This window comes from Sceloporus occidentalis, unplaced genomic scaffold (assembly GCF_023333645.1).
Source record: "Sceloporus occidentalis isolate IW3139 unplaced genomic scaffold, rSceOcc1.0.p SCAF_7, whole genome shotgun sequence".
Taxonomy (NCBI): Eukaryota; Metazoa; Chordata; class Lepidosauria; order Squamata; family Phrynosomatidae; genus Sceloporus; species Sceloporus occidentalis.
In genome coordinates, this window is record NW_028316987.1 from 69,095,740 (window position 1) to 69,108,706 (window position 12,967).

A 12,967-nucleotide genomic window follows, 5' to 3' on the forward strand; every position below is an offset into this window, starting at 1 on the left:
TGGTTTCCAATTTATTTATTTATGCATGTATTTATTTAGTCATTTTATTTAATCTATAATCCCACATTTCACCCAACATGGGATTCTGTGGAGTGTTACAGACCGCCGCTTTGCGGCGGTCTGCCGGCGCTGCTGTTTGCTCCGCGAGGGAGCCGCAGCAGCCAAACCGCGTGACTCCCTTGCGGAGCAAAAAAGAAGCTCCAAAATGGAGCTTCTTCCTGCGGTGCGGTTATGACGCCGCGAGGCACCAATGGCACTCTCGCGACGTCATAAGCGCTGTACGACGTGTGGACGCACAGCGTCTGCTATGTCGAGATGGCGGCGACCGTGTGGAACGGCCGCTGCCATTTGTTACGGACAGAGTCCATAACAGGAGTAGGGGCGTCTAGAAGAGACACTCCTTTTTTAAACTGGGACGTCCTGGGGATGTCCCAAATGGCGGTATGTAACCCGCCAATGAGAACAATTTATTCTGCCATCTTTTTGGCTGCTAGTTCACGGGGCCAAATTTCTTGCACACAGGTAAAAATTACCATCCAGAATGCATGTATCCAGTGTCTTTAAAAGTGCATCATCTTGAAAACTCAATTCAGCATGGTTGCTGAACTAAAAGTTAAGAAATGCAAGAAAGCTGGGACCTTTTCTGACGGACTGATTGGGCAAACCAGTAAGCCACCTTGTACCACTTCCCTCTGTGGGAGGGATGAGCGAGAAACCAATGTGTACTAAAGGCATATCTGCTGTTGGCCATCTTGATGTACACATTACACAAACAAAATTTAATACTATTTTGTAGACATAATTCTGGCATTCTCTTTGCTTAAAAACAGGAATAATTTCATTATTTTAGGGGTGAAATAGACCAGTTCCAAACGCTGGCTTGGGGGCATGGCATTTAGACGACATACGCCCCCCCAAGCCACCTGGAATCCACCCAGCTGCCCAGAGATGGGCCAGCCTCCGGGCGCTCTGGTGATGCAGCAGTTACATGCCGCCAGGGCACTGTAAAGCCAGTTTCCGTCTGAGGTGGGGCAGGAAAAGCCAGCTTTTTGCTGGCTCAAAAAGGAGTGGATCTCTGCTGCTCCTTTTTCGGCTGGCAAAAAGGTGGATTGAGGCGTGGTGTGAAGTTGCCACGTCCCCAATCCGGCTTCGGCAGGGACAGCATGAAGCCGACCCTTCGGGGCAATCTTGTTCACCCCTTAGTAGTCCACCTGGCATATTAAGCTGCTTCTTAAGTGATAATGGGAAATAAGTGCTAGTTTTTCGTTGTCCATTTACCTGAATGGAAAATAGACTTTACTCTTTAAAAAAAATACTGGCATGTTCAATGGAAGATAAGTGCTATTTTTGCTGTCATTCACAGAACCCAAGATAAAACTCCTAAGTATTAAAATGGAAACAGAAGATCGGAAAATACTAGAGAAACAGGATGCTTTTTGTAAAACAAAATGATGATGAAGATGACAAACCTAACTTAAATGAAAAACATTTTCTCATAATTTCTGTGTCTTAACCATGCCAAGCAATAATGAAGGACTGTATGTGCAACTACAATGCATGCAGAAAGCAACATAAGGTAATTATACCTGTTGCAATCCTTCTGTACCATATGCTGCCCTCAATTCTTCTAGCTCTTTGTTTAGCTCTTCGATCTCTTGTTGTTTTCCAGCCAATTCATTTTCCATGATCTCCAGTTGTGTCAAAGAATGCTGCATTCCATGCTCAGAATAATTCTCTCCAAATCCAAATTCTTCTTCCTAAACCAATCCAATTTCCTTAGCAGCTCAGCATTGTATAAGGGTTGTTCAAGGTAAGGATACTTAAAACATTCCATGCTCCTCAGTTGAGATAGTTCTTAGTACATATTGCTATGGAAACCTGCTTTGTTAGTATAATTTGCTCAGTAAGAGCAGTAACAACAGATTACTATTCCAAATTCAATTTCAAACTGAATTTTATTTTCCAAATCTTATAAAAGAAGCAGTAGCATATATGTACAGTCTGCATAAGCTAGTAAATGTTTAAGGCATACAAGCAAAACAATTATTGTTGTTAGCAGTCCTAATGCATTTTCCAGTGCAAATCATTTAGTGTTTTAGTAGACTGACACAATTTAATTTTAAATACTATACCCTAATAAAATCTGTGGAAGCATCTGTTCTTGTCAAAACACTGCAACCATTTACCTGTACAAAAATAATTTTAAATGCATTATGGTTTACAGTGCAATGTAATTTTTGTGTATCATTACTTAGAAGTTCCATTGATTTAATAAAACAATGGGTCTTACTCCCAGCTACATGTGCACAGTTCTGTGGCCTGAATTTCTGTGTGTGTTGTGTGCCTTCAAGTCATTTCTGACTTATGACAATACCAAGTCAACCCTATCATGGAGTTTTCTTGGCAGGACATGTTCAGAGAAGGTTTGCCATTGCCTTCCCCTGAGGCTGAGAGCATGTGACTTGCCCAAGGTCACCCAGTGACTTTCATTGCCAAGTGGGGAATCAAACCCTAGTCTCTAGAGTTGTAGTCCAGCACTCAAACCGCTACATCACACTGGCTCATGCCTCAATTCCTAGTTTCGTTTAATTACTTTTAACTTTTTCTTTCATTTATGCTGACAAATGCTTCTGTCAGTCTGATCATAAAAAGTTGTTTGGGCAGTGAGATATAGCAGTAACACTTCCTTGTTCCATAGCATATTTCTCCATACATAAGTCTAAAGGAAGGGTAATTTTGAATAAAACATCTGTATAATTGAGGGATTTCATATCTACAGATTAGGTTTACAGAACTATTTGCTGTGCAGGACCAATCTGCTTAAAAGACTGTATGGCTGGATAGACCCATATATTAAAGACTTTAAGTATATACAACTAAAAAATAGTAGACTGTATCTAATAATGGCTATCTGCCAGCGCAAAGTATCTATTCACTTATTGAAAGCCTGTTCTCATGCTTGAACAAATCTAATACTTTGAACTCATTGTGACTTCATTTGCGTTTGCATTGCTTGCAATAGTGTGCAAATTCTTCTGCTAGTGAATGTGTAAGTGCCATCTTTTGCATCTCCCCCCTAGTGCACAGTGTTTTTGGCCTGGAGATCTATATGTGGTGTAGATTCAGGGGACCCACATTGAAGTGTGCGTTCACATGCAAACTGTCACCTCCAGCAATCCTTTTTCCTTACTGAGGGGGATTAGACAGCCTTCTTGTTACCACCTCTCCCTAAAGAAAGAGAAATGCCTACAAGCATTTTTCTCCCACAGCAATCTGGACAGAGATCATTCTTTCCTGCTTATATGAAACTGAGAAGTAACCATGGGGAGGTGGGGGGTGGGCATGAGAGTGGGCAGGCCAGACACCTGTGAAGGCATTGAGGGCCTGGGCGGTGGATTCCAGCCTGGGTAGGCACAGGTGTGACAGAGGGGGGTAGGCATGGGGAGGGTGGGCTCGGGAAACGTAATGAGGGGACCTGGGCAGCTGGGAGCCAGCACGGGGGTGGGCAGGCAATGTGGTGTTTGTCAGGGGCTATGGTCCCAGCCAGGGCATGGTCCCCATTGGTTTGTTGGGGCACGTGGCGGTGATTCCCTGTGATTATGGGTAACTCCCACCCCAACTGAGGGACAGGGGGTGGTGTGCAGGGGCACATGGTCTCAAACTGGATTATTTCTGCAGTGTGTTTTGGACCAATGTATTTAAGTAACAATTTTATACTTAGCATTTTCACTTTGCAATGCAAAGTAAATGAAAATTATAGTAAGCTATTTGTTATGCTACTGAAAAAATATGACTGGTTTTAGTTATGATCAAAGTGGTCTTGGAAATCTGTGAAGATGCCAATTCTTCAGAAAATATTCAAGGCATAACATATAACTGATTTTACAATTTCTCTATTTTCCTCTGCACTTTCTCCCCTTCCTGTCCTAGTTTTGTTCAGTCTTGCAGTCATGATCCAGACTAGTATGAGTGGATGCTGCAGGAGTTTTTAAGTTTGTCCTTTTGAGGAGCAAGCCCTCCCATATCCTCAAAGACACGCTCACAGCATCAAGCAGTGTAAGAAAATACAAAGGACTGAACACTGGGAGAGGCATTTCTGACTCATAAGCAAAAGCACTGTAGAACACTCTAAGTGTTCCTGATACCACTGAATGTGTTAACTCTCACTACAAGCGTTCCTAAACTTCAGTTTGGATACCAGAGATTCAACATTTCTCTTTCAATTCTTAAGATATGCTTAGTCATTACACATAATATGCACTGTCATTTTAATTTTCAATACACAGCTGCATACTTTTATAGATGCAGCCCAGTGTTTATATAATTTAAAGTAAATGCATTTGAAACAGCTTCTTTTATATTACCTTAGCATACTCAAGGTTGAATATACATGTACATGCAAGGCAAAAATAAATCAGTATATGACGTACATTAACACCTATTGCACAAGAGGTCGGCACTACAATTTGATTTAATGGTCCAAAACAAACAGCAGAAATAATCCAGTTTGAGGCCACTTTAACTGTTGTGGCTCAGTGCTAGGGAATCCTGGGAATTGTAGTTTACTGTGGCACTTGAGCTCTCTGACTGAGAATGCTAAATGTCTCACAAAACTACAATTCCCAGAATTGCCTAGCATTGATCCAGGGCAGTTAAAGTGGTCTCAAACTGGATTGTTTCTGCAATGTGTTTTAGACCAATATAAGGTTACTGAAAAACATGTTTCAAATCACTGAAGATTGTGGAATTTTATCACAGTTTTAAACAATTACTGTTTCCTTGAAATATTTGATATTAGAACAAAAATAGTGTAATAATCTTACTTGCTAGAAATAATCGCTCAAATATTTCCACCTCAGAAACCTACAAATCTGCCTCATTATTTCATGAGTTAGTTGGTGATAAGCATGAGCCCTGGTTTACACTTCTGCCATTTTCAATCATTTTAGAACTTAAAAAGCTTTCTACTACCAATAGTGCCTAAAATATTTACTGTAGTCAATATTAACAATATCACTTTCTGTTTAAACTTCATTATTCAACATTATTAACCATTCAGCAGTAACTACAGTTCTAGATTATCTCATGTGGTAAATAAATTCCATAAATTTCACCAGCTGCCTTACAACTAATATAATTACTTAAAATAAAATTCTATTGATGCATTAATTCAAGGTTTGCGTTCCTCCTCCCTTAGACCAAATAAACATGAACAAATTCCTTGAGACATGAAGATCTCTGTCTCAGTTCTCACAAGCAGTTAATATTGGAAATAAAACTGGTTTTTTTCCTCTTTTGTCTGTCTTCGATTAGAGAACATTTCTGGATCTCCCCCCCACAACAATGGAACTTCGCTGATAGTATAAATCACTGATTTGAGACAACTAGGAGGATACCTTTCACCATTACTCAGTGTTATTTCCCCCCAGTATCATTGCATGCCTTCCAGAAAGACGGTTTAGTGTAATTTGAAGGACTACATTATTTATAGACACATAATAGTTGATTCTGCATTATGTATGTGAAGGCACTGCCATCAATTTAATGCCAATCCCATATCTGGATGTTGTAAAAAGACAAATAGAGTGACATATCTACACAGAGTAGTAAAAAAGACAAGTACAGCAGTAAAGCTTAATCCTCTAGCATTCACTGCAAAACTTTAACACTTGAGGTAGCTGTGGAAGAAATGAGTAAGTGAACAGCAGCAATCACTGTTATGATACAAAGCTTCATTAAATAAACAGAATTTGTCTCGACACATTTATGAGCATGGTTTAACTATTAGAATTGTCAGATTTTTAAATTCATACTGAGCTTTTACTAGAACATATGACAGTTGCATTCTACTGGAATTAGATATATGGAAGTGATCTATAGCTAGGCTATAGCCACAATAGAAACAAAACAAAATCTCTTTCAACAATGGTATATTGGTATTTCCAGCTGATGCTTGCCACAGGTAGATGCAGCCTATGTTAATCATATTTGATATGTACAAATTTTAGTGGATCTTAGATGAAGAGCTTTAATTTAAACCTTAGATCAATATATTAATTTTAAATAAATTTATACATCTTTAAAGAAATTATGTAAATTTTCCTCTGATTTTATTCACTTTATTAATTTAGGCTGCATTTTACAGCATTATCCTCGCTTTGCAAGGTTGTAATAAAAATAGGCAATATCAAACCCACAGAACAAAGTGAAAAGTCCATAAAAACCAATACATTTCCATATGCAGGCTATAAGTATCAGTTTTCCTCTTACCTCTGAACTATAATCATCTGCGGTTGTGGAAATCTCACTTTCTAGCTAAAAGAGGACAAAAATAAAATGACAAAAATAAAGATATACAGTTCAAATAACCAAAGCACATTCTTTACATTATTACCAAAATATTTCATATTGTGCAAACAGAACAACAATTCCCACCACCTACACCACCCCAAGCCTTCCTTCCTTCCATTTTACTCTACAGTAGTTCAGCTGAGGGAGGGAAAAGACCACCATGAGGCATTAAATGGTATGTATCATTCATTAATTGAAAGACTGTTTAGAATAGGTATCGTAAAAAAAATCAATATGTGTTACAGTAAGCATTTCAAATTTGAAGACCACCAGTATTTTTTACTTGTTCATTAATATCTTTGAGTAAGGGTTGTAAGTATCAAGTGGTGCACAGTGTGTATGAATGTATGTGTATGATTTTAGCTTTACACGCTTAAAATTGATGATAGATTTGTGGGCAAATTGCATTAAATTAGCAAGGGCTTTAAAAACAAAATGGTCTTTATTATTAAAAATGGTGACTGAAATGAAGCAAGCATGGGATAACCAGGAATGGATTTTTAGCATCAAAGGACTGAATTCAGCACCAGTTCCAGTATTAAAGGCAAATTCCTAAACTTCAAATATGCTCAAAAGTATCCTGTTCTTTCATTTTACATTGTAATGTATGCTTTTTGTATTTGGCTCTTGTTGGTGGAATCAACAAAAAGCCTGCAGTCACCCAACCTGGAAAGTTATAGAGTTGTTTCTCTCAGGCACAGAACCCAACTATGAGATGCCATGGAAAACAACATTATACATTTCAAGACCTAACTCTAATCACTAGTCCTAGATAGATTAGATTTATTAATGGAAACTACCTATGTGTTGATTTACCATTCAGCAATTGATTCAATGGGTCTACTTTAATGGAGACTAGCAACTGATTTTAGATCTAAGCTGCTGCCACACTGCAGAATTAATACAGTCTGACACAGCTTTAACTATCATGGCTCCATCTTATGGAATCTTGGGATTTGTAGTTTTGTGAATCACCAGCAAGGACTCTTTGGCAGAAAAGGCTAAAGACCTCGTAAAACTACAAATCACAGGATTCCATAGGAAGGAGCTATAACACTTAAGTGGTGTCAAACTGCATTATTTCTACAGTGTTCGCCAAGTCTTCTTTAAGAAAACAAGAACTTCAGTACTCTGCTGTAAAAAATTTTTTGTTTTGCTAATATCACTGAAAATTAAAATTCTAGCCAAAGAGATGGAATTAAATTTCTTCCATTATATGCACATACAGGGAGAAAGTCAAAGATCTGAGTATGTCATTGTGCATGATTTAAGGAAATCTGTACATTAGTTTGGAACTGTGGCTCTGCACCCTTAAATGTGTGTATCTTTAATACTTGTTTTTGATCTACTGGATGTCCAACTGTTCTTGAAACTGAGTTTTAAAAGCAATTTGTGATTAGTGTATTGGAATCTGCTTGCAAAGGATAACTAATTTCTCACATTAAATTTTTTTCATTATGGTTTCAGCACTTAGTTGGTCAGCAATCTCTAAATTGTGAAGTTTGATGGTGTTCAGAGTTAACAGCAAAATGCTAATAGGAAAAGAAGATCCTTCTGGAGAAGTTAAGCGATAATTATATAATTAAAATGAATAAAATCCTTTGTAATTCTGCCAGTAATCACTTATTACTGTGCAACAATGTGTACATTTCTATACAATAAATATACCAATAACTGTATCAAAGAGGATACAATGTGAAACAGCAAACAGTGCAAAAAGCCTGCTTTACAAGTCATATATTTTCAACTAACAAGTCTTCTCTATTCTTTTGACTAAAAGCAAAGTAGAGTAACAGGTTAGCCATATTCTTTGTTGAAAGGATATTAAAACTGAAGTTTTAAAATGTCAAGGAACCTTCTGTCAAATGGAATACATTTCAACGAATATGATGTTAAATGTATTTTTCTAGATGATGCATGAATGGTTTATATGCTAGAAGTGTGCCACTTCACTGCATTGCTGGCTAATGAATAGTGATTTACTCAAGAAAAACTTTATTATTCAATACTTTTCCCCCATCTACTTAACTGAGGCATAAAATGTATATACTACATGGCCTTTATAGTTTCCAATCTTTTTATTACTAAAACAAAGTTTCTATCACCTATTCTTCCTACTATCCTAGTTTCACCAAGTTAATCGAGCTCTTGATTAATCTAGCAAAAAACAAAATAAAAGCTTGTCCTAAATTTATTTCCCACCCAGCCCATTGTGTTTCTTTCTCCATTTCCTTCAACACCAACACATTTCATCAATTTGTGAAGACATATATTAGAAAGATGCCTTTACTTTTACAATTATATTTCTGTGTATTGATGCATTCTCACAAATTAAACAAGTGCAAAACTGGGCTGGCCTTGAGAGTGTACACTAAACAATGGACCTCTATAAATCTACTTGTCAAACAAGAGATGCCCAGATCCCCTAAAAATATACAAAATTGTGTAATCTCTCTTGCATCCATGTCCAAAGCTCCTGAAGGAACCTGAAGAATCCACCTGCTCCTTGGTGCAACTGACAAAACTGTTGTTTGCTCCTCTAGTCCAGGACCTCTTTGTTTAACTATGCTGTTTTTTTTAGCTATGTTTTAATGTTAGTAGTATTAATTATTTGTTAACTTTTGTAATCAATAATTTAGCTCTGTCTTTTTAAATATATTGTAATCCCCCTTGAATCCCACAGAGGGAGAAAGGAGAGATATAAGTAAGTAAGTAAGTAAGTAAGTGTTTCTTCGAATTCCCATCAAATCTGAATCTTTAGGGGAGGGGAGGATAAATAATAAACACAAAATAATTCATGGCTACCACATGGAAATTCATAGAGACATCAGTCAATTACAACTCTAAATGTGTCTGAGTGATATCTGCTTATTACATTCACACTCTGTATTTTTAGGGTGAAGTGTGTACTTATACCTAAAATGCAATATGTGATGTATCCCTTCTTTAACACAAAAATAGCTTCCCAAGTGTAACATTAAAATGTAACCTAATAGGACAGTTTTACAACCAGCTTGTAAACATGAAATTACTGTCATAGAGTGAAAACATCAAGGACAATCTACACAATATTGAGGGGAAGGGTGTTGAAGAAAAAATAGATTTACTGTATTTTCTGATTTTCTTAGGCAAGGAATACTCAGAGGTGGTTTTGTCAGTTGCTTCCTCTGAAATATAGCTTCCAGCATCTGGTATTCATTGGTGGTCTTCTATTCAAGTACTAACCAGGGTTGACCCTGTTTGGCTTCTAAGATCAAATAGGTTCTGGTGCCTTTAATGTATTTAGGCGCTAGTCTTAAATAATTAATGAAGCAAGTACAAGGTGGTGATAAATTCAGCATTTTCAGTTACACTGGACTCATCCATATTAGGGCTGGTACAGACCAGCATGAAAAGCCAGCTTCTAGCTGGCTTGGAGACGTGGTGTATGCATGACACCCATCCACCCTGATGCCCTAGCTACCCATCACATTCCAGGTGCTTCAGCGGAGCGCTGTTCAGATGCCACATGCCACCAGAGTGCTGTAAAGCTGCAGCTGGGTGGGAAAAGCCGGCTTTTTGCTGGCACAAAAAGGAGCAACATTTTGTCACTTCTTTTTGGGCTGGCAAAAAGGCAGATTGGGGCCACTGTGTGCAGTTGCCATGGCCACAATCTGGCTTTCACAGGGGTGGCTTCTAGCTGCCCCTTCACAGTAGACTATTCCTCCCCAACTCAGGATTCAAAGACTTCAACAATTAATTTTGCGTGCCTGAGAACTTATGTTTCTGAAACTGCACCTCCTCCATGACCAAAGAAGAAGAAGAAAGCATCAGAGGTTCTACTAAAAATGCTCAAACTGTTCAATAGACAAAGGTTTCTTTCACACTAGACAATTTTAGCAGTTTGATACTACTTTAGCTAACATGGCTGAATCCTACGGAATCCTGTTTGATGACACAAGTGGTATCAACATGCTACTAATATGCAATGTGAAAAAGTCATAACAATATTTCTTAGCCCAGCCGTTAAGTGAGACATTCACAAAATACAGAGCAGTATTCCTTTTCTCAAAATGCTCTACCTTCATATCCATTTGCAAATCCAAATCTCATGACAGAGTATCTATTGCATGTATCTTATTTTCCAAGAACATAAGAACTTGAATTTGCTTAATGTCAAAATGACTACACAGAAATGTTCTTTGGGGTCAGCTCATACGGACAGATGAGAACACTTAAACCTCTTTCCTGTACTATCTTTTCCTATATATAGTGTCTCAGAGGATGTTAAGTGTATGATTACAGGGTTTGGCAGTGAAGAGAAGTTCTGAAGAATCAGAATAAAAATGAAAGAGTGCAAAATTACACCTCGTAACACATGAAGTAGTAGGATTTATTTGACTGCCGGGATTCTCAGCTTTCCAGAACAGTCATTTAGTAATATCATGTCTGCATGAAGTAGATGTATATCTCAGTGAGCCATTAGGCAACATTTCTTATCTTAACCCCTTCTATGTATTTTACACTATTTTCCAAAAGTAGTATTTCCTGTGATGTATCTGATTGTTTTAACAAATTCCTAGATAGAAGAAACAAAGGGCAAAAGATAATTAGAAAGTGTGTTAACTGACTGTCAACTGAAACAGCGAGTCATCACAACTCATGTTCCATGACAGAAACTCTCGTATATTTTGAAGATCATTACAGAAAGACCTAAATATATTAACAAGCCCTTTTCTTATCAAGTTCTTTACGTTACATTATATTGTTGATAGGTGACTTTCAGTTAGGTAGATAAATATGGGATGAGCATCTTTTCACATATTGACACAAGTATATCTATAGAGTCCTGGGTGTAGGCAGTTTATATTCCTGGTAAAGTGACTGCCTTTTAGCTAAACATGTAAAAGAACGTGGTAACTACAAAAGATAAAGCTTTCCCCTTTGACAAGGTTGTCAAGCCATGTCCAACTGTCAGGGGCAGTAGTCATCTCCATTACTAAGCCGAAGAGCCAGCACTGTCAAAGACGACCCCATGGTCATATGGTCAGCATGACTGCACAGAATGTTGTTACTTTCTCACCAAAGTGATGCCTATTTATCTACTTGCACTTTTACATGCTTTTGAATTGCTAGGCTTGCAGAAGCTGGGACTAGTGATGGGAGTTCACTCAATCATGCAGCACTTGGATCTTGAACTGCCGACCTAGTGACCTTGTCAAACAGCATTTTAAACTACCATTGATAAAAAAGCTGCATGGTAAAAATTTCAGTTTCAGAAAATCAATTATGAATAGGTCTATCTATCATCAACAATCTATTCTGTACAATTCACTCAAAATTGTGAAAACTTTTACTTGCTAATGTAACTTTCTACCCAACAAAATGCAGATTATCTATTTACCAACACTTAATGGGCCACTCATTTCCCTCCTTTAAAAATGAGATTTAAATAATAACATTATAATAAGATAAATACAGCGTGCCCGCATCATACGTGGGCGTGCTTTACGTGGCTTGAGCATACGCACTGAAGCCGCGGGGCGCGCGCGGGGGCAGAAGGGGCGGCGCGTCCCATTCAATTGAATGGGTGCGTGCTCCCGTTGCGCCCTGCGCGTCGCTGCGCCGCTGCACACGAACCCCATTGTTTCCAATGGGGCTTGAGCATAGGCGGAATTCGCCTTACGCGGAGGGATCCGGAACGGATCCCCACGTAAGACGAGGACCCACTGTAATATAAATACAAGAATCATTGCAAAACACAAAACTTCACATGTCACAATTTGTCCTGTTTAAAAATATGCATTACAGAAGGCCTTCATCAGCTACTGTGAAACATGGCAATTTTTTATATAAAAAGGGAACATTGGGTATATCAATGGAAGAGAGAGAGGTAGTGTCTTAATTGTACATAATGAATCTATTGTAACAAACATTACATATATTCAAAGTTAGACACACTTACTTCTGCGGCATATGTGTGATCATGCTTGATCATTTCACCACCGTGCAAAGTTTGCATTATAGCAAAATCAGAAGTAGCAGCTGCTCCTCTTTGACAGCGATATGTGGATGCATCTTCTCCTTGCAGCTGGTCAATATCCAGTGTTTCTTGTACCATTTCTTCATCTTTAATGTTGGATACTTTCTTCTTTTTCTTCTGCTTCTTGGGAGCATGCTGGCCATCCGAATGTGCTTTTCTTTGCCTAAACTGTGCAAGCTAAACATAAAAGAAAATCCTTTTAGAGTGAAAGTTTTCTTCATTATTGCAAATGACACCAATTATGAGGATTTATAGAATGTTCTACCTAAGTCCCCAGAGATAATTGCAGGTGAAAACCAAGCTAAATGTTAGTGCTCTACATAGTAAATAGCCCTGAATATGAAGTCTGAAAACAACATCATGACTGCAAAATGTAATATGATCATATCAACATGTAGCACGAACAGATAAATATATACTTTGCATGCATCCTATTACCCTGTAACGTACCTATTTACAAATAATTAAAAGAAAATGAATACACATTTGAAAGTATGTATTTGGTTCATAAAGACCTGATCTTTACCTACAATTCCACAACTCTTATTAAACAAATCAATAATGTCATACAAAATATTTCATTAACTATTTCAT

General features: G+C 37.9%; 1 protein-coding gene across 11 annotated transcripts in view; it reads right to left on the bottom strand.

Moving 5' to 3' along the window:
• Nucleotides 1-12,967, bottom strand: part of AKAP9 (A-kinase anchoring protein 9) — a 128,166-nt gene that overhangs the window by 91,800 nt on the left and 23,399 nt on the right. For 8 of the 11 annotated variants that reach the window (XM_089533253.1, XM_089533244.1, XM_089533252.1 and 5 more), the window contains exons 2-5: nucleotides 12,296-12,550; nucleotides 6,271-6,315; nucleotides 2,133-2,186; nucleotides 1,587-1,757 (exon numbers count right to left, since the gene is read on the bottom strand). In XM_089533253.1, coding sequence (XP_089389379.1) covers nucleotides 1,587-1,757; nucleotides 2,133-2,186; nucleotides 6,271-6,315; nucleotides 12,296-12,550 — 525 coding nt within the window. The remainder of the gene's footprint in view (nucleotides 1-1,586; nucleotides 1,758-2,132; nucleotides 2,187-6,270; nucleotides 6,316-12,295; nucleotides 12,551-12,967) is intronic. The other 3 variants (XM_089533248.1, XM_089533249.1, XM_089533251.1) reach the window with 3 other exon arrangements.